The 20,864-nt window shown below is 43.5% G+C and overlaps 1 protein-coding gene, 1 long non-coding RNA gene and 1 other non-coding gene across 10 annotated transcripts in view; 2 read left to right on the top strand and 1 right to left on the bottom strand.

Annotated features, from left to right (window-relative positions):
* The first annotated feature begins 570 nt into the window (after positions 1–570).
* LOC140911345 (uncharacterized) lies at positions 571–13,891 on the top strand. Of its 6 annotated transcripts, none has more exons than XR_012158908.1 (4): positions 571–667; positions 3,146–3,398; positions 11,416–11,934; positions 12,648–13,890. It is a non-coding gene; the product is annotated as an uncharacterized lncRNA (long non-coding RNA). The 6 variants fall into 6 exon arrangements; XR_012158909.1 differs by having other exon boundaries at positions 3,286–3,398; XR_012158910.1 differs by lacking the exon at positions 571–667 and having other exon boundaries at positions 2,369–3,398; positions 11,416–11,536; positions 11,858–11,934; positions 12,648–13,891.
* LOC140912185 (small nucleolar RNA SNORA47) lies at positions 4,289–4,427 on the top strand. The gene has a single exon (XR_012159262.1). It is a non-coding gene; the product is annotated as a small nucleolar RNA SNORA47 (small nucleolar RNA).
* AGGF1 (angiogenic factor with G-patch and FHA domains 1) overlaps positions 13,810–20,864 on the bottom strand; it is a 37,309-nt gene continuing 30,254 nt past the window's right edge. For all 3 annotated transcript variants that reach the window (XM_073344178.1, XM_073344177.1, XM_073344179.1), the window contains exons 10-14: positions 20,648–20,813; positions 20,065–20,144; positions 18,551–18,678; positions 15,888–15,987; positions 13,810–14,982 (exon numbers count right to left, since the gene is read on the bottom strand). In XM_073344178.1, the coding sequence (XP_073200279.1) occupies positions 14,782–14,982; positions 15,888–15,987; positions 18,551–18,678; positions 20,065–20,144; positions 20,648–20,813 (675 nt within the window). In that variant the 3' untranslated portion in view covers positions 13,810–14,781. The remainder of the gene's footprint in view (positions 14,983–15,887; positions 15,988–18,550; positions 18,679–20,064; positions 20,145–20,647; positions 20,814–20,864) is intronic.

The following is a 20,864-nucleotide window of genomic DNA, read 5'->3' on the forward strand; positions in this document are numbered from 1 at the left end:
GAGTTGCTTTATGCAGAGTTGATCTAGGCTGTGAAAGGTATTGACCAAAGATAATGAACTCGGGCACCTTCGCAAGCTTTTTCTTCAGCAGTACAACATTCCAAGTGACCGATGTGGAACAGCTGCGTGAGCCACTGCAGACCCCAACACGTCTGGGATGTGTAGACTTAAAAACTACCAACCCATTTTCTTAGAACATTTTACATCTTTAAACACCAAACCCTCCTCTACTTTTCTGCCAAGACCTGGGCTCGTGAGGCTCAGATTTTCCCGCAATAGTTGGGAGCCTGGCAAACATCACTCCAAGCACTAAGCGGGGAGAGACCCACAAACCCAGGTCTTGTCAGGTAGATGAAGGAGGAAGCGATTTTTGAAATATAAATGCATTTGAGATTTTTCAGCGCATGCCTGCTGTGCATGGGCCGTGGCTGGTTTGGAGACCTTACGCTGTTTGCAAAGCATTTACATGACGTGGGGAGCTCCCCTTTAGAGGTGCTGGTGTGGTCAGCACAAATCAGGAACTAAGCGTTGTGCCTTTAAGAGGCGCACAGCACGTGACGTGTCAGTTTGCTAAGCAAAAGAAAATGTCTCCAGGCGGCAGCTGCGGAGCACAGGGTGCCTGCCAGGTCTCTTCGCCCCCCGGGTTAGCTCAAGGCTGCCGGTGCAGGTCAGCGCTCCAGCCGTGCCGATGGGAGTTTGCAGAGCCCCGGGGCGGGCAAGGAGAGTGGAATGGGACCATGTGCAGAGTGCTGTGCTGTGGCCTGTGGGGAGTTCTGAAGTCCTGGCGGCAGCCTGCTCTGAGTTGCTTAGACCCGCCAGTGTTGTTAGCTAGGTTTGCACCAACGCCTTAAGTCGTTTGAACAATGTAAACTGAAGTCTGCTGTGCAGAAAGCAAGGGGCTGCAGCTCTGTAATTCCGCAAACCAGGAAGCGTTTCCACTCCCTTTCCGATTGGAGTTCACTGAGTTCAGAATCTTGTGCACTGCCAAGGGAGGGGACCTGCGGCCTGGTGGGATTAGGGAGATTTTTTTTGCAGATTGCAGCTGGATCCTGTTTTATTTGGGAATGGAGCAAATGAAATTTGTATAAGGACGCTGCTATATTCAACTCAGGACAAGAAAGCAGCTTTGGATCAACAACTTGCGCCAGTAACCCTCAAAAACTCGAAGTTTAGATGTTAAAATGTTAAAAAAAAACTCAGTTGGATTGTTTACAAGTGTATCTTAATATAGAGAATGGATTTAAGAGCTGAAATTTTCGAAGCCTCCTAACATCAATTTCAAGAGGAGGTATGGGGATTTTGCTGCACAGTTCCCTTTGAAGTTCATGGGAATTGTGAAGCTAAATTTCCTAGTCAGCTGTGAAAACTGCAACGAAGATTTGGGAAAACTGTTGCCACTGAGCAGCATTGCCAACTGCAAGCATTCAAAAGTCATGATTAGCTTAAAATCATGATTTTTTAAAAAAAGGGTTCCCCCCTCCCCATACCTTTTGGTATGTGACCTCTAGGGTTCACATCTTCAAGCTTTTATCTAGCATCATGAAGGCTAGAAATATATATATTAATGAAAGCCGAGATTCTAATGCGGGGTGGGCAATAATTTTCACAGGGGGGCCACTCCATTAATTTTGGTAAGTCATCACAGGCTGCACATTTCTACTATATTAATGGAGGGGAAGCGGGGTCTGGGAGGGAGTTTAGGTGCGGGAGGGAGTTTAGGTGCAGGAGGGAGCTCTGCGCTGGTGCAGAGCGTTGGGATGCAGGAGAGGGTTCTGACCTGGGGCAGGGGGTTGGGGTGCAGGAGGGGGTGTGAGGTGCAGGTTCTGGTCAGGAGGCACTTACCACAGGCGGCTCCCAGCCAGCAGCGCAGCAGGGCTCAGGCAGGCTGCCTGCCTGCATGCCCTGGCCCCACGTCGCTCCCGGAAGTGGCTGTGGCCGGCTGTTGCTGGCACATCTCTGTGCAACCCTTGCGGGGAGGGTGGGTCTCCGTGCGCTGCCTGTGCCCGCAAGCACCATCCCCGCAGCCATAGGCGCTGACTCCATGGGTGCTCTGGGGCTGGAACACCCACGGGGAAAAATTAGGGAGTGCTCTGCACCCACGGGCAGCCAAGCTCCCCGCCCCCTCACTTCACCTCCTCCCAGCGCGCCAAATCTCCACTCTTCCTTCCCTCCCAGCGCTTGCCACTGCCAAACAGCTGTAGCAAGCTCTAGGGGGGAGGAGCAGGAACGTGGCGCACTCAGGGGAGGAGGCAGGGCCTGGGTGGGGATTTGGGAAAGGAGTCGAATAGGGGCAGGGATGGGGTGGAGTTGGGAAAGGGGTTGGAATGGGGGCAGGGGCGGGGGGTCAAGCACTCACCAGTGCCAGAAGAAGTCGGTGCCTATGCCCGCAGCTCCCATTGGCCAGAAACTGTTTCTGGCCAATGGGAGCTGTGAGGATGGTGCTGGGGGCAGGGGCAATGAACTGAGCTGCCTTCCCCCCACCAGGGGCAGGCAGAAATGTGCTAGCAGCAGCCAGATGCTTCCAGGAGCGGCATGGGGCCACAGCTGGCAGGCAGCCTGCCTGAGCGCCCCGCGGGACTTTTAGTGGCTCGGACTCAGAGATTGTGAGGTGGCAGAGGAGGCTGCACAGAAATGTTAGAGGGGCTGGATCCAGCCCATAGGCTGTATTTTGCCCACTGCTGTTCTAGTGTAATCTCACCTGACCTCAGAAGCTGGAGCTCTAAAAATGCCAAATGCCATGGGACTGATGATAAAATTGTGAGAAGTGGCCAGTCTGTATAAATGCCCACTGACTACAACTTTAGCCCTTTGGGCTAATAATTCTTTGCTGGAAATGTACTGGTATTTCAGTTAGAACTGGTTTGGGTCATGTGATCATCTCAAGTGTAGAATGCTAGCACTCATCACAGCTGCCTTTTTGGAATAAATAAATGAAAATTTAGGGTCTGTTTCTGCTCCAGTGGAAATAGAGGGGAGTTTTCCAATTGGCTTCAGCAGTACAGAATTGAACACCATGTTTGGGTTACTCTTTTTTTTAATATATATTTTACTTCCTTTTTATTCATTATTAGACTTGCATCCTAGTCTTGTTTGCTAAATAGCATTTTGTGCTCTTTGCTTACTTTCTACAATTTGGTTTTTACAGGCCTGAAGAGGCCTAAAAAGCTACAGAAAAGCCAAGAAATGCACCCCAAGTACTGTATTAAAATGAAACATTCCAAGAGACAGTATGTCTGGACAAAAAGGTATTTTTCGCTAACAATTCATTATCTGTTTATATTACAGAGGTGCCCAAAGGTCCATCAGGATTGAGGTACAATTGTATCAGGTGTTGTACAAAGCTGTTAGATGACAGGTCCTAGCTCCTTACACTTTAATTGGAAAACAAGATGCAACAAGTGAGTATTCACAAACACTAGGGGGGAAGGTGAAGATAACAGCAGTAGAACATGTAGTTACATAAGCAATCTATGTACACGACATAATAGTTCTAAACCAATATTTTATTTATTATATAAATCGGCACCCTTCACAGCCCTCTGTCTAGGTGCTTTGCTGAGCCTTCTTTGTTTGAAGAGACAGTTTCTGTCTGTCTCAGCATGTATTTGCACCAAAAATGTTGACCATAGGGAAACAAGAATGCAGAAATTTTGATTGCATGATCCTATTTGGCAATGTGAGGATATCATGTATACACATTCTTGTAACAGAAAATATATTGGTCTGCAACTTTCTACAATCATAGTTCATCCCCTCTTAAACAGATGCTCTACTCCCACATCTCATCCTGGTGTCAGTCTCTCTACTTTTTCAGCCATTAAGATCAGTCAGTAATGGGTATCTGATACAGCTGATTGGGGCAGCTGCCTGAATACATAGGGATTTGTATTCTGTGTTGTGTATGTGTCTTGGAAAAATGCTTTGCAAGTATACGACACTGCTGAGCCTTTTCTGAAATGCTAGTATGGATCCAAAAATACACAGAAGGGGGTGCTGTCCTGAGTTTCAAGTGAATAATGGTAGTGCTGTTAATTTCCTCCATCCTAGTTTTGTCTAATAGCTGTCTTCAGATATTTCCATATTCTTCAGTGTTACTCTTTCACTATTTTATGGCAGGCTTTAGAAAAAGCATTCTGACTGATGTGCAAAGTAATGCTTCCAGTGAAATTTATTGGTGCTCGGTATTCTTACTTGTCAGTTTTCATGCCTGGTGCTGGGGAAAAATAACTTATGTAACTGGTGATGATGAAATGGGTCTTCTTAACATTAGAAAGACCATCAATATTTATGGAGGACTGAGAAGGTAAGGCAGTTATATCCTGTACTGGTTCTTACTGGTTATAGCCTCCAAGATTAAAATAGTGCAAAAGCAACCCATGTTCCTCTCCTAAGTTGAGGGGAAACAATACTGCCTTTGCATATATGGCTTGCATAGCTGGATGACTGTTTTACTTGAGCTTAATTGGTTTGGAAAATATTCTTTATAGTGATAAGTTTAAGGGAGTAGATTCTCTAGCCAAGAGCCCTATTTAGCACTCTACTTAAGCCATAGTCCCATTCAATTCAGTGAATTATGACTAAGCACTGAATAGGGAACTAGATACAGTAGCCTGTTTAAACCAGTGGCTGTCCCCCTTTCAGGAGTCTGATTTGTTTTGTGTCTCCCAAGTTTCACCTCACTTAAACTACTTGCTTACAAAATCAGACAAATAGAGAAGTGTCACAGCATACTAGTACTGAAAAATTGATGACTCATTTTTACCATATAGTTATAAAATCAATTAGAATATAAATATTGTACTTACATTTCAGTGTACGGTATACAGAGTAGGGCTGTCAAGTGATTTAAAATATTAATTGCGATTAATCGAGCTGTTAAACAGTAATAGAATACCATTTACTTAATTTTTGATGTTTTCCACATTTTCAAATATATTGATTGTAATTACAATACAGAATACAAAGTGTACAGTGCTCGCTTTATATTTTTGATTAAATATTTGCACTGTAAAAACCAAAAATAGTATTTTTCAATTCACCTAATAAAAGTATCGTCGTGCAATCTCTTTATCATGAAAGTTGAACTTAAGAATTATGTACAAAAAATAACTGCACTCAACAATAAAACGAAGTAAAACTTTAGAGCCTACAAGTCCACTCAGTCCTACTTCTTGTTCAGCCAATTGCTCAGACAGACAAGTTTGGTTACATTTGCAGGAGATAAGACAGTTACCTTTTCTGTAACTGGTGTTCTTCAAGATGAGTTGCTCATGTCCATTCCATATTAGGTGTTTGTGCTCGCCATTGGGTGACCAGATGTCTCGATTTTTATAGGGACAGTCTTGATTTTTGGGTCTCTCTCGTATAGGCTCCTATTACCCCTCACCCCGTCACGATTTTTCCACACTTGCTGTCTGGTCACCCTAGCTCGCCACATGCACTGCCACTGGAAGTTTTTCCCTCAGCAGTATCCATAGGGGACTGACTCTGGCACCCCCTGGAGTGGCACCCGCATGGCGTGATATAAGGGGCGCTGCCAGCTCCCCCCACCCTCAGTTCCTTCTTGCAGGAAACTGACAGTGGGGAAGGAGGGCGGGTCATGGAATGGACATGAGCAACACAGCTCGAAGAACACCAGTTACCAGTCATGGCCATTTCATATTAGGTGACTCCAAAGCAGTACCCCTGAAGGTGGGTAGGAGTTCACGGATGTGTAGATTGCAACATAGCTCTGCCGAACCCAGTGTCATCCCTGGCCTGCTGAGTGATGGCATAATGAGCGGTAAATGTATGGACAGAGGACCATGTTGTGGCTTTACAGGGATGTGTGCCAGGAAGGCCACCAAAGATACCTGATCTCTCATCGAGTGGGCTCTGACAACTGGCGGCAGCAGAACCCCTGCCAGGTCGTAACAGGTCCTTATGCATGAGGTGATCCAACTGGAAATCCTCTGCGAGGACACTGGATGACCCATCATCTTATCCGCTGTAGCAATGAGGAGTTGAGTCAATTTACAGAAAGGCTTGGTATGTTCTAATTTAAAAGCCAAGGCCCTCCGGACGCTCAGTGCATGAAGATGCCTTTCACTGGTCTTGTGCGGTTTGGGACTGAACACCGGAAGGAAGATGTCCTGGTTCATATGGAAGGCGGAAACCACCTTTGGCAGGTAGGCTGGGTGGGGCCACAACTGGACCTTATCTTTGTAGAAGACCGTGTACGGCGGTTCTGAGGTCAAAGTTTTAATTTCCGAGACCCGTCTTGCTGACGTCACTGCCACCAGGAACGCAACCTTCCATGACAGATGGGAAAGGGAGCAGGAACGCAGTTGTTCAAAGGGCGGGCCAGTGAGCCTAGAGAGGACCAAGTTAAGATCCCACTGTGGGATGGGAGCCCACACCTGCGGAAAGAGTCTCTCCAGTCCTCTCAAGAATCTGACAGTCATGTCATGGAAGAACACCATCTGTCCTTGGATCGGCGGGTGAAAAGCAGAGTTGGCCACAAGATGCACTCTAATGGAAGTGTGTGCCAGGCCCTGGTTCCTCAAATGGAGCAGGTAGTCCAGGACAGCCTGTATGGAGGAACATGAGGGAGAGATGCCCCATTTGGACCCCCAGCAGGAAAACCTCGTCCACTTGGCCAGGTAAGTCAGGCTAGTTGCGGGCTTCCTACTTTCCAGGAGGACCTGTTGGAGTCCTTTTGAACAGGTCTGCTCCTCCAGGTTCAGCCACACAGCATCCATGCCGAGAGGTGGAGGGACGCAAGGTTGGGGTATAAGAGCCGACTGTGGTCCTGTGACAGCAGGTCCGGTCAGTTGGGCAGGGGCCAGGGTGGGGCCACTGACAGGCTCCTGAGCATGCTGAATCAATGCTGGCAAGACCATGCTGTGGCAATCATGATAACCTGCGCCTGGCCTCTCAATCTTTGCAAGGGTCCTGCTGATGAGCATAATCAGAGGAAATGCATAGATTAGGCTCCCTGACCATGACAGGAGGAAGGCATCAGAGAGAGAGCCCTGGCTCAGACCCTGTCGAGAACAAAACTCGTGGCATTTCCTGTTCTGTCTGGTAGCGAACAGGTCCACTTGGGGAGTTCCCCACCTTTGGAAGATCATGCAGGCTACCTCTGGATGGAGTGACCATTTGTGGCGAGAGGAGAAGTCTCTGCTGAGCTAGTCTGCCAGTGTATTCCTTTTGCCAGGAAGGTGACAAGCTTCCAGGTGGATTTCGTGGCTGATGCAGAAGTCTCACAGAGCGCCTCCTGCCAGAGAGCTGACGAGTGCACTCCCCATTGCCTGTTGATGTAGAACATTAAGGCTGTGTTGTTCATCAGGACTCGTACCACCTTCCCTGACAGGTGGGGCAAAAAGACTCTGCATGCCAGCCGGACTGCTTGGAGCTCTTTGAGGTTTACTTGTAACCACACCTCCTCTGGGGACCACAGCCCGTGTCTGGAGGTTGCCGAGATGCGACCCCCCAGCCGAGGTCCGAGGCATCCAACGCCAACTTGATGGTGTAAGGAGGGTTGTTGAATGGAACCCCTTCAAGGACTGTCCACCATCAGCGAGGTGAGTATTACCTGGGGAATGGTAGCTACCTTTTCCAGGGGGGTCTCAGGACTGGGAATAGACCATCGCCAGCCATTGTTGCAGGGGCCGCATCTGGAGCCTGCTATGATGGACCACATAAGTGCACACTGCCATGTGGCCCAGCAGCCGCTGACAGACCCTGGCTGTAGTCAGAGGGAACGTGGAAACTTCCGTGACGAGGTTCACCATCATGTGGAACCTTTCCAGCGGCAGGAACACTCTGGCACAGGTAGAGTAGAGGACTGCGCCGATGAACTCTGTCCTCTGCACTGGCACTAATGTTGACTTTGTCATTCACCAGTAGGCTCAGAGAGTGGCATGTGGCTTGAAGCACTGCAACATCCCTTTGGACTTGAGACCTGGAACTGCCCTTGACAAGCCAGTCGTCAAGGTACGAGTAGATCTGGATACCCCGGCGCATGAGGTAAGCCACTACCACCGCCATGCATGTGATAAACACCCTTGGTGCTGTTGCCAGGCAGAATGGGAGGACCATAAACTGGTAGTGGTGGGGCCCCATCGTAAACCAGAAGAAGCGTCTGTGTCCTTGAAAGATCGCTATGTAGAGGTATGCATCCTTCAAGTCAAGGGCGGCATACCAACCTCCCGGATCCAGGGAGGTGATAATAGAAGCCAGAGAGACCATGCGGAACTTTAGCTTCTGTAGGTACTTGTTGAGGTCTCGCAGGTCCAGGATGGGCTGTAGACCGCCCTTGGTCTTTAGGATTAAAAAAGTACCAGGAATAGAACCCCTTGTTCCTGTACTTGAGAGGAACTTCTTCCACCGCATCCAGCTGTAGTAACCCCTTTACCTTCTGCATGAGGAGACTCTTATGAGAGGGGTCCCTGAAGAGGGACGGGGAAGGTGGGTGGGAAGGGGGGTAGAAAGGAACTGGAGAGTATAACCCTGTTCCACTGTGGTGAGGACCCAGTGGTACGAAGTTATAGCAGTCCAAGCTGGGAGGAAAGGTGGTTGGAAAACACTGGGAAAGGTGGATCCGGGGAATAGTCTGGTAGGTCACCCTTGGGCATACTCTCGAAATGACCGTTTGGCCGCCTTCTTATTACGGGTTGAGCCCGACTGGGCAGAGGGTGGAGGTGGGTGGTTCGGGCGGCGCTTGTAGCCCTTGGCTTGTTTATGGGCCTTGTCCTGCTGAGGCTGGCTCCCCTGACCCTGAGGTTGCTGCAGTTTGAACCGCTTACGCGTCAGGGCTGGGACATAGACACCCAGGGTTTTCAGGGTGGTGTGGGAGTCCTTGAGGCTATGCAACTTGCTGTCTGTTTGCTCCGCAGATAGGGCCCTGCCATTGAAGGGCAGGTCCTGCAATGACTTCTGGGCCTCTGTGGACAACCCAGAGGAGTAGCCAAGAGACTCGCCGAATGCAAATAGCGGAAGCCATGGTGCAGGCAGCAGCATCAGCACCATCCAGTGCTGCCTGGAGGGCCGCCCTGGCCGCAGTCGTGCCCTCATCGAGGATTGCTCGGAACTCCTTCTTGGGAAGCCTGAGGGAGTGACCCTTTGAACTTGGCTATGGCTTGCCACCTATTGAAATCATATTGGCTAAGGAGGGCTTGATGGTGAGCTACTTTCAGCTGAAGGCTGGAAGACGAATAAACCTTTTGCCCAAAAAGATCCAGCCTCCTTGAGTCTTTATTTTTGGGGGTGGCCCTAGGTTGTCCCTGCCTCTTCTTGTTGTTCACCACCTCAACCACAAGAGAATTGGGGGCTGGGTGGGAGTATAGGTACCATGCCCTTTAGTTGGCATAAAGTACTTACATTTGGCCCTTTTAGAGACAGGGCCAGGGAAGAGGGTGTCTGCCACAGGGCATTAGTGATTTTTGGAGACCCCTTCATGAAGGGGTAGGGCCTAGGACATAGGACATCAGAGTCCGAGGGCTCTTCCAATTCCTCTGCCTGAAGCTCCAGGTTAGAAGAGACCCTCTTCAAAAGTTCCTGGTGCACCTTGGCACCTTCCTGAGGAACAAGGAGAGTGGGCCCCGTGGTAGCCTCGTCTGGCAACAACAAGGATGATGCTGCGGGAACCTCCATGTCCATTGGTGGTCCAGCAGTTCGCTTCCCTGGGTCCTCCTGGCCCCGTGAGGTTTTACCCCCTGAAGCCTCAAGCACCAGAGGGGGACGGGATACTGAGGCCCCTGGCCTCTGAGGCTCCCGACACAGATCGGGCAGCCTGGGAATGTTGGGTGAACCCCCTGGGGTGCCAGCTGCTGCCCTTGGGGCTATGGGGCAGGTTTCAGTGCTGATAATGTAGTTGGCACCACCAGTACTGGGACTTGTCCTGCAGTCAGGGAACCTCACTTTGAGCCAGAGCTACCCCAGAGGGTCTGCCCCATTCCACCAGCGAGGTATGCCTTGAGTCCCTCGATCAGTGCCCCTGGTGCAGGGATCAAAGAAAGCTCAGCTTCTTATTTACAAATCACCTGAAAGTGAGAACAGGTGTTTGGATTGCACTGTTGTAGCTGACATTGCAAGATATTTAGCATATCTGGCATGTAAACATTCACATGCCCCTTCATGCTTCGGCCACCATTCCAGAGGTCATACTTCCGTGCTGATGACGCTCGTTTAAAAAAAAAAAGTGTTTATTAAATTTGTGATTGAACTCCTTGGGAGAGATTGTGTCTCCTGTTCTGTTTTACCCACATTCTGCCATATATTTCATGTTATAGCAGTCTCAGATGATGACCCAGCACATATTTGTTTTAAAAAACATTTTCACTGCAGATTTGACACAAAACAAAGGTACCACTGTGAGATTTCTAAAGATAGCTACAGCACTCAATCCAAAATCTGAGAGGGACAAGGTGTGGAGTATGCTTTCAGAAGTCTTAAAAGAGCAACACTCTGGATGCAGAAACTACAGAACCCAAACCACCAAAAAGGAAAATCAACCTTCTGCTGGTGGCATCTAACTCAGATGTTGAAAATGAACATTTTGGTCTGTGCTACTTTGGATTGTTATTGAGCAGAACCCACCATCAGCCTGGACACGTGTCCCCTGGAATAGTGTTTGAAGCATGAAGGGACACATGAATCTTTAGCACATCTGGCACGTAAGTATCTTGCGACGCTGGCTAAAACAGTGCCAAGAGAACATCTATTCTCACTTTCAGACGACACTCTAAACAAGAAGAGGGCAGCATTATCTCCTGTAAATGTAAAAAAACTTGTTTGAGCGATTGGCTGAACAAGAAGTAGGACTGAGTGGACTTGTAGGCTCTAAAGTTTTACATTGTTTTGTTTTTGAGAGCAGTTATGTAACAAATCTATTTGTAAATTGCACTTTCATGATAGAGATTGCACTACAGTACTTGTATGAGGTAAATTGAAAAATACTATGTCATTTTTACAGTGCTATATTTAATCAAAAATATAAAGTGAGCACTGTACACTTTGTATTCTGTGTTGTAATTGAAATCAATATATTTGAAAATGTAGAAACATCAAAACATATTTAATACATTTCAATTGGTATTCTATTGTTTAACTGTTCAATTAAACTGATTAATAAAGACTATTTTTAATCATGATTAATTTTGAGTTAATCATGTTAGTTAACTGTAATTGACAGCGCTCATACAGAGCAATATAAACAAGTCATTTCTATATGAATTTCTAGTTCGTACTGACTTCGCTAATGCTTTTTATGTAGCCTGTTGTAAAACTTGGCAAATAACTAGATGAGCTGATGTACTGTACCCCACTAGGTACCCTCAGGGGTACATCTACGCCAGTTGAGACCCACTTAGACAAAGATGGTTATTTAACACAGCCTATTTCTATCTGCTATTGCTCTTCTCCAAATATGAGAGTAATACTCCAACAGGTTCTTATGAAAACTCAGACTCTGGAATCTGTGAAACCTACATTGACTTATTCAACTGACATTTTTGAAAATTATCTTTAAAGTGCTGGAGACAAGGTGAGTGAGGTAATAATCTTTTATTGGAACAGCTTCTGCTGGTGGGAGGGATAGGCTTTTGAGCTTCACAGTGCTCTTCTTCAGGTCTGGGGAAGGTAACCAGCACGTCTGAGCTAAATACCAGTTGGGACTATTAAGCATATGGGGCAGAAGAGGAGGGAAGAGCACACCTGCTGTAAGACAACTTAACATGGAGTGGGCAATTAAGGGTTAGCAGGCCGTAGGATGTTACAGATTGTCATAATGAGCCATAAAACCAGTGTGTCTGTTTAGTAATGGTCCATGGTAATGTCTAGCAGAATTATTAAGTTTCCAAACTTGTCTTTGAAGGTGTTGTGCAAGTTTCCTTTGAGGACAAAGAGGTTGCATGCAGTGTGATGGTCACTTAATGAAAAACGTTCACCCAGGTATGAGTATCTTATTTTTCTGTCAGGTTTCAGAGTAACAGCCGTGTTAGTCTGTATTCGCAAAAAGAAAAGGGGTACTTGTGGCACCTTAGAGAGAAGTGAGCTGTAGCTCACGAAAGCTTATGTTCAAATAAATTGGTTATTCTCTAAGGTGCCACAAGTACTCCTTTTTTTTATTTTTCTGTGCGTTCATTCAGTACTTGAAAATGATGATCCATTATAGAAAAAATGGACAGTTACACAATACTGTTAGATATGTTTTCATGGTCATATCTTTACGCACAACTCTTCTCCCAAACGAGGAGTAGAGAGAAAGCTATTACTCTGTAAAATTGCATTTAACTCAAATAGCTTTTAGTCAATTTGAACGCTCTTTGAAGAATTTTTGACTTGTACAATCAAAGCAAACTGTGGGACACCTATTAAATATCTACAAAATATTGGCAGTGCAGCAGTTCTTAAAACTGTAGTAACTAATACTTAAGATTTAGGTTCTAACAAACTTTTGGAAAGGCAATCCAAGAGGGAAAACTAATGCTTCTATTGCAACTGAATACTTAAGTTACCCTACTGTCTTTTCACAGTAAATCTGACTAGTCTTTGCAATGGTACCCAGAACTTGATATTAAATATTAAATCAGATACTTCTGTCAAGACTCTAGATTTGCAAGAATGCTGCATTGTCTTTCATTTGTTCTTTCCGCCCACTATAGTTCTCTTTCCTTTACCAAGCTATGAGGCTTCACATATACTACCTTCCTCCTCATCCCCTGGAGGCAGGGGGTGAGAGAAAATGTGAGAAAATGTTACCTGATGCCAGAAGAAACAGGCAAATAAAAGGCAGTGCTGTATTCATCTCAGCTTTGACAGAGGACAACTGTAGGATCAGATACCAAAGGAAAAATTTTCAAGGGGCCTTTGAAGTGGACAAGCACACCTGTTTGTGGACATAACTCATTGAACATGATTGTATGCTTGAACCACTGATCTGAAAAGTAAATATTTGCTAGCAGCAGAGAAATATAGTATCTGTAATTCCTTAGTTGTGGTGGTGCAGGTTCACCCGGTTCTTATTGCATATGCATGGGCAAGCATACATTTTTATTTTCAAGGAAAATACTTTCCTCATGTAAGATCAAAATCTCTTAAATATTTTTACAAAATCTTGTTGCATTTTTCCAGTTTTTTTTTTTTTTTGGTACTTGGAGAACTAAGCTTCCCCCTTAACTATAACAAAAGGTTAAGAATGTCTTGGAATACAAGTCACGCTTCTGGAGCTACGCCTTCAGAAATGACTCTATGTTAATTTGTTATTGTGGAATGGTCTTAAAAGAAAATGTTAGCACTAAACTGTATTGGTAATTGTGATATCTTCAGTTTACCTGTAGATTTATATTATATTGTGTACAAAGACTAATTTTAATATTTTGATTTCTTCAAAGATAGTTTAATACAAAATTGAACAGTGTTGCTATAGCCATTCTAAGCACTTCTAGACATAACTGTTTAAAATACTACCTTTGGGCAAGGCATTTTTCAGTAGCTGCTTTCAGATTATTAAACAAAGGCTTTAAACTACAACATTAAATAGTAATCAAAGCATTGTTATTTCTTATTACACTCTCCGATGACTCTGATAAGAAATGCTAAGAAGAATGACTGGCAGCTGTTCTGGCCTCAGCAGTCTGCTTGCAGTTGGACAGTTTAATCCTGGTAAACTAGGTGGATTTTATGCCTGCTTACTGGTCTCCTTTCCTGTGACAGCAATATCAGGTCCCTTTAACCTGAATGGAGAGATATTAGGAAAGTGTCCTAATTTTAAAGGAGAACCCCCACATCCAACATACTCATAAGTTAATGTCAAGAATCACACAATTTAAATTGACAATATTTCATTTATTGTGTTTAAGAACATTCAATAAATATCAAGTTTTCAGTTTCAGATTTTCAATCCTTGTGCACGGAAAGTCTGATTTTTTTCCCCCCTGGCATAAACTCCATTGCCAGCAATGGGTGTATCAGAACAGCCAGCCTGAAGAGGCTAATAAATACTTTAATACTCCTAGATAGTGGGTTTCTGAGCATACCCCTTCTAAATGGTATGTTACAGATTCACTCACAAATTCTTCACAGAAGAAAATAAGACTTTACTACAAACTGTCCTCTGAATATTATTCTTTTACTAACAGTGGACATTTATTTCATGGAGCACAGTATTTAGAAATACAAAGTAGACATGGATTGTTAAAAATATCAGGAATTTAATTTCATATATGAAGAGTAAATTGAGATGCATGTGATCAGTACTGAATTGTATGAATTTAGTTGTAATGTACCTCTTGCTAAGTTTCACAGCAATTTGGACCAAATGTTCACAAGAGAGGAAAAGGCAACATTTAAAAATCCCTTGCCTTGTTTTGTGGGTTTTTTGCTGGTTAGAACATTAAAAAAATAATCTTCATAAGTTTGGAAAAACAGTTTAAAAGCAAATCAGAAAATAGTTTTAATTTCAGTGGGCTATTGTGTTAAAAATATTTAAAGAAAATTCCTTACCTTAACAAGCATCACATTCAAGTACTTCCATTTGAACATCTTTCTAAACAAAACTGGCATCAGTCTGATTTATTCACTGCTTACTTATTTAAAAGTGTGTTTAACTATAGTCTTATTTGGTTTACACTAGTGTTCACACCTTTTTTTAATCTTAATATACATCTCTGAATCTTGAAGAGATTCTTCACAGAGGTATATTATTTATTACCCAACTTCTAGTTTAGCAAAAAATAAAAAAAACCTCTCACCCACTCTTTATATACATGAATTGTCCTGCTCTGGGACTGAGTATTTTCATTCTGCTGTCCCTCTAACCCAAGGCATAACTTTGGGTGCATCTTTCTGTGTTTTAGCTTCCTGGAAACTTTCAGCAAACCGCTCTCTTGCTTTATCCCAGTTCTTTTTGTTCTTGCTTTTGATGATCTGAACATCTTCAACGGAAGCTGGTCTACTTGTACCCAAGCCTGCATGCATCTTGTGTATCTGAAGCTGGATCTGTCAAACACATTGAAAAGTGCTATGGATTCCATATTACAAATACTTCAATATTACTGTACACCTATCAAGCTCTGCAACATTTAAAAACCTGCTATGTTCTGACTTAACAATAAAATACCCAAATCATGAACACTGATTTCATGTTGATAAAAGCCTGCTACTCACCCAATTCATTTTAGAGGTGATCTGCCCCCAAAACAAAAACCCAAACCCTGAACTTCTTAGATGCTGAACAATCTAAACAAATGTAAGAGGATGTTTTAGCATGTATGCAACTAGCGTATTTTTTAAATGTGAGGTGCAGTCCACCCTCTACATTTCCATGCAAGTGCCAGATTCTCATTCCATAATATAGCACCTACCACTCTAAAATCCAAACCCCATATTTATTTCCCCAGTCTGCATTCTTCCATGGCAACCCAAAACTGGAAGGGTGCAAAGGTGGCTTAAAACCACCTTAGCCCTTTTCTACTCCTCTGCTGGTTGCAAGTTCTGTGCTATGCCACTGTGGGGCACAGCAGAGGATCTTACCCAAATATTTGCATGCTCCCTATAAAAGGGAGAACAAAAAGGAAATTTCTTCTGTCTTCCTCTAGGTTTTGTTTGAAGCATTAAGATAGCTTATCCGTAGTTCAGTTATCTGTACCCCAGCCCCAACCTCAATTTCCTAACAACCAACAATGTATACGCCACTAACATTTTCCAGTGAAGCACTGTAACTACTGATACATAATTTCAAAATACCTGATTATAATTTAAAGTAACTGCCCTGCTGAAATGCCCCACATCCAGTCCTTTGAAATCCTGTAAGTTCCTCATGACTTACAATGAAACTAGCATTTTCGGTGCAAATGCATTTTTGTATTTGTGTAACTTGCAAAGCAAAAGTCACAGAAACCTACCGGATTCTTCATTCCGCCACCATCCTTGCCTAGCCCTTCTCCTTTTTTCCATCCCATCTTCTCCAGCATTTTACGACCCTTGTTGCTATCACTGATTTCACTTTAAAGGAAAGTAAAGTTAGCTAATATGAGAAGGATGAACAGAATTTTAACTCTTTATTCCTAGTATTTGAGGTCAAATTTTCAACTGTGCGCACAACTGCTGCTCCTGCAAACTAGGCAATTGCACTTGCCATTACTTGATATGCAAGTATGAGGGGCTGAACATGTTCATGTCTGCCTCCAGACTATGCTGAACACAATGCAAAAGTTTAAACTTTGAATTTTTGTTGGCATTGACAAAATCTGTTTCAAGAAATGAAGTGACTTTTAGTATACACTAGCTTAGCGAAAAAGAGTTAGTCACCCTTTGCGAAAATTGCCATTTTAAGTGAAGGGACCATTACAATCTTGGCGAGCTATATTTTCATGAACAGAAGTGTAAAAAAGTTAGCAGTAGTAACTCTTGTTCTCCAAATGAATTGCCTCCACAGAGCCTCACTGTACAGTCTGAGTCCCTGGCAGCTTGACACCCAGTACTATCACTGCAAACCCTACACGTCCCAAACCCCTTGTTTCCCCATCCCAAACCACCATCCTCTGATTCCATCATGACCACCATCAAAACCTTCCTCTGCCCACCAATCCTAAGTGCCCTATCTGCAAGTTCTCCCATTTGACAACCTTTATTATCCTGGTCTTCCTTATGCCCTGAGTTTATCATTAATCTCCTCTTTAAATAAGAAATGTCTACACACAAAAAAAACAAAAGCAAACAAAAAAAAACTTTGTTGCCTCAAAATTAGGGTTGGCTCAAGTGTATATTCTATAAGTGCAACCATAATTAAAATCAGGGATATTGCCAGTTAAGTCTACATTAACATCCAGAGCAATGTCAATTCACCTATTTTATTACCCAAACTTCATAAATTCTTAAAAGTTTATTTGCCACAACAAGCTTCTTTTAATTTCCACATACAGCCCCCCACGAATGCATACATTCAATTCCTCTAAAACCCGCTCTTAATGATAATCTTGGTGAGATTACGATTTGTCGTAATTAAGCATGTGAAACTGAATGTGATTTAGAAGGTGGTTCTCAATGAGGGGTCTGGGGCCCCCTAAGGGGCCTTGAGCAGGTTTCAAGGGGGCCTCCAAGCAAGGCCAGCATTAGACTCGCTGGGGCCCAGGGTAGAAAGCCAAAACCCCACTGCATGGGGCTGAAGGCCCGGTACCTGAGCCCTGTCACCAGGGCTGAAGCCTGACCGATGTAGCTTTGTGGGGACCCCTGCGGCATGGGCTCCCGGCAACAGCCCTGCTTGCTACCCCGAACACCGGCCTTGGCTTTTATATACAGAAAACTAGTTATGGCATAGGTGAGCTGTGGAGTTTTTATAGCATGTTGCGGGGGCCTCAAAGAAAAAGGTTGAGAACCTCTGATTTAGAAGAAATGGCTGTATGCACTGTGTGTGACTATATGTTGGAGGTGAGGAATCTAAGTGTGCATATTACAATGGGTTATAAGTAGAGCCCTACCAAATTCATGGCCATGAAAAATGCATCACAGACCATGAAATCTAGTCTTCCCCCATGATATCTCGTCTTGTGTGCTTTTACCCTATTCTATATGGCTCTCACAGGGGAGACCAGCATTTCTCAAATTGAGGGTTCTGACCCAAAAGGGAGTTGCAGGGTGGAGGTGGGGTGTCTAAAGGTTAGGGGGGTTGCGGTATTGCTACCGTTACTTCTGCGCTGCCTTCAGAGCTGGGCAGCTGGAGAGCAGCAGCTGTTGGCTGGGTGCCCAGCTCTGAAGGTAGCACCCTGCAGCAGCACCACAGAAGTAAGGATGACAATACCATACCATGCCACCCTTACTTCGCACTGCTGCCTTCAGAGCTGGGCGGCCAGACAGTGGTGGCTATTGACTGATGGCCCAGCTCTGCAGGCAGCAGCGCAGAAGTAAAGGTGGCAATATCATACTATGCCATCCTTACTGCTACGCTGCTGGTGGTGGCAGCTCTGCCTTCAGAGCTGGGTTGCTGGCTAGCAGCCACCTCTCTCCAGCTGCCCAGCTTTGAAGGCAGTGCCGCTGCCAGCAGCAGTGCAGAAGTAAGGGTAGCAGGACCACAACCCCCCCTACAATAACCTTGTGATCCCCCACAACTCCTTTTTGGGTCAGAATCCCTACAGTTATAACACCATGAAATTTCAGATTTAAATAGCTGAAATAATGAAATTATATTTAAAATCCTATGACCGTGAAATTGCCCAAAATGGACCGTGAATTTGGTAAGGCCCTAGTTATAAGGCATACGAAGTGAGGTTGCTGTAGATACTAATGTAGTGTAACTGGTTATTTCCTTGACTTTAACTTATTTTGCTGATAAGAAATGCACTTGAGTAAACTTAATGCTAGATTAAAATCTGTGTGCGCGCATGCGTTAATGGTGGCCTAATGTGAATTTGGGAGTCAGTGCAGTAATCTGAGCTCTCTCACTGTACATTCAGCCCAAATGATATCAAATCAGGTTACCATTACAAATTCACTTTATCACCACCTATGAACGTGCATGAAAGGTTTGCTATGCATTAGCAGAGCACAGAATAAGATTTTACACACTTACACATGGACTGAAGCTGGAGTATCGTCCCTTTGAAATGTCCCCTCACTTCCAATGGTCTCCCTGCGTTTTCCTGCTCTATCTTTGTAATTTGGATTTTTCACTGCTTTGTTGTCTTCATAGTCTGTATTCTTTACATACACAAAAATTCCATTAGGGAAAGATATTAGTGACTGACTTTAAATGCTCCTTTTTTCTAAGCCTGTTTTGCTTTTCCGCAAACAACTAGAATAGCTTCACCATATTTTATTAATTCAAAACCTCATGACCAAATACTATAAAATTCTCCTTCAGTAGTTCCATGTCACTACCACATGATAATGTGTTATTAGCAAGTATATCAGTTTTATGCCAGTCTAATTAAAACCATATAATCTCTCTATAGTACCATGTTCCTGCCGTAATTAAATGCATGTGATCTCCTGACATGAAGAGTCAATTTCCTCATATTAAGCACAAAACCATATTTACAAACCATTGGGAATTTCATGTATTACAATTTTATATCTCTAAATAGTGTCCCAGAAATCTTGCTGCCCATTAGTGTCAATTACTACAGAATGAACAAGAAATTCTGTACTTATACAGATTGTATTGGTGACATTTGATTAGCTGCCAAAGTAAAGGGACCCTGAAGACATCCTATTCCCCACATGAATGTGCACTAGAGAGGGACTGGTTGTGACTCCATGTTAAGGCTGGGTTCTAAAATATCCTTATGCACATATGCATATACACATTATATACACATAATACAACCAGTGTATGTAAATACATGCACACACACAACATATACACAGTATGTGAACAATATATGCATCACATTTTAAAGCATATAGATATGTATGGATACATACGCTACACTATTGATTGAAATGGTATTATGCCCCCTCAAACAATTTTGTACTATAACATGGAAAAAATAGAACAGATTAAAAATATATGGCATCTTTTACAATAAACTGCTTAAGTGAGACTAGAACCCTCAACTAAGCTTCAGAACACTCCAAGTGTTTCTTTATGGGATGGTGGAAAGAAGAAAGACATTTAATTTTTTTCTTAAATACTGTATCTCCCTCCCATAATTTCTTCTCCATTGCTTTTCCTTTCTCTCCCTCCTTATTCTTCAGGCTCTCTCCTTCCAACTCTAGTTTGTGCTGAACTGCAGCGCCCCTTTCCCAGCTTGTAGTAAGAAAATCATAGGATATCTCATTTTCAAAGGGACAGGAATCTGGCTTTATTCTCAAATCATTACAATTGGTCATTTTTTCTGAGCCTTTATGAAAGAACGTCCACCTCCCCCACCTACTTCTCTTCCTCTTTAAAATATATTTGTAAAATAGCAGCTATAATTACTGCCTGTAAGACTAGAAGTTCTCATTAAACCAACATACTTTAAAGAAGTTGCATATTTGAAAACTTTCCCTATTAAAATCTATGATTTAAACTAGGAATCACAGAGTAAATATAAACTCCACAGATTTCAAGCATTTCATAAACACTTATTGTGAACTTACCTGTAAACCATATTTTACCCGTATTTTTTTTAATGCTTTTCTTCTGACTAATTCTCTCTCTTCTTTGCTCAGTGCTGGACCTAAAGGGAGACCACAAGACCAGATTTAATTGGATAATTAAGTAATACTGTTTTGAAGTATAGACAGAATTAATATTATAGAATATTTTGTTCTAACTAGTGTTCTACAATTGCTAAAATGATCAATACAACTGAGTATAACGACTGGATATAATAGATTTAAGATTCCTTTCTGTTTTGTGTGTTCCTAGATCCTAAACAAAAATTGCTAGCTGCAACAATATGATCAGAATGTTGTATTTCTGTTACAAGTTAATTTCAAGAACACAATGCTACTAAATAACCAAAATGTTTTAATGTATTTAATGTATATGTATTGAGAGGAAAATACATCACACACTACATAGTACAGAAATGTACCCAGTTGACAGCAGACCATTTTCTTTTTTTATAGCTATTTGAAACAGAACTATCTGGTTAGGGAAAAGGGTAACTATTTTACAGTCTCAATTAATTTTGTAAGAGCTACTGTCAATACCATATCCAACAATGTCATCACTTACCAGAAAATTCCTTTTTCTTATCAAGGCGAAGATGTGCTCTGACCTGTCCTGGTTCACATCCGTCACAGGTGTCACTGCCAGGGTGTATGTGGAAGGATAGCACAGTTTCTCCAATCTTTACTTCATCCCCATGTTCCAGAACATAGGGGTCACATTTTGTTTTAGGCTACAGAAAAAGAATTACACAATTTTGTCAACTGTATTTATTAGAATAACT

Source organism: Lepidochelys kempii, chromosome 5 (assembly GCF_965140265.1).
Source record: "Lepidochelys kempii isolate rLepKem1 chromosome 5, rLepKem1.hap2, whole genome shotgun sequence".
Lineage (NCBI taxonomy): Eukaryota > Metazoa > Chordata > Testudines > Cheloniidae > Lepidochelys > Lepidochelys kempii.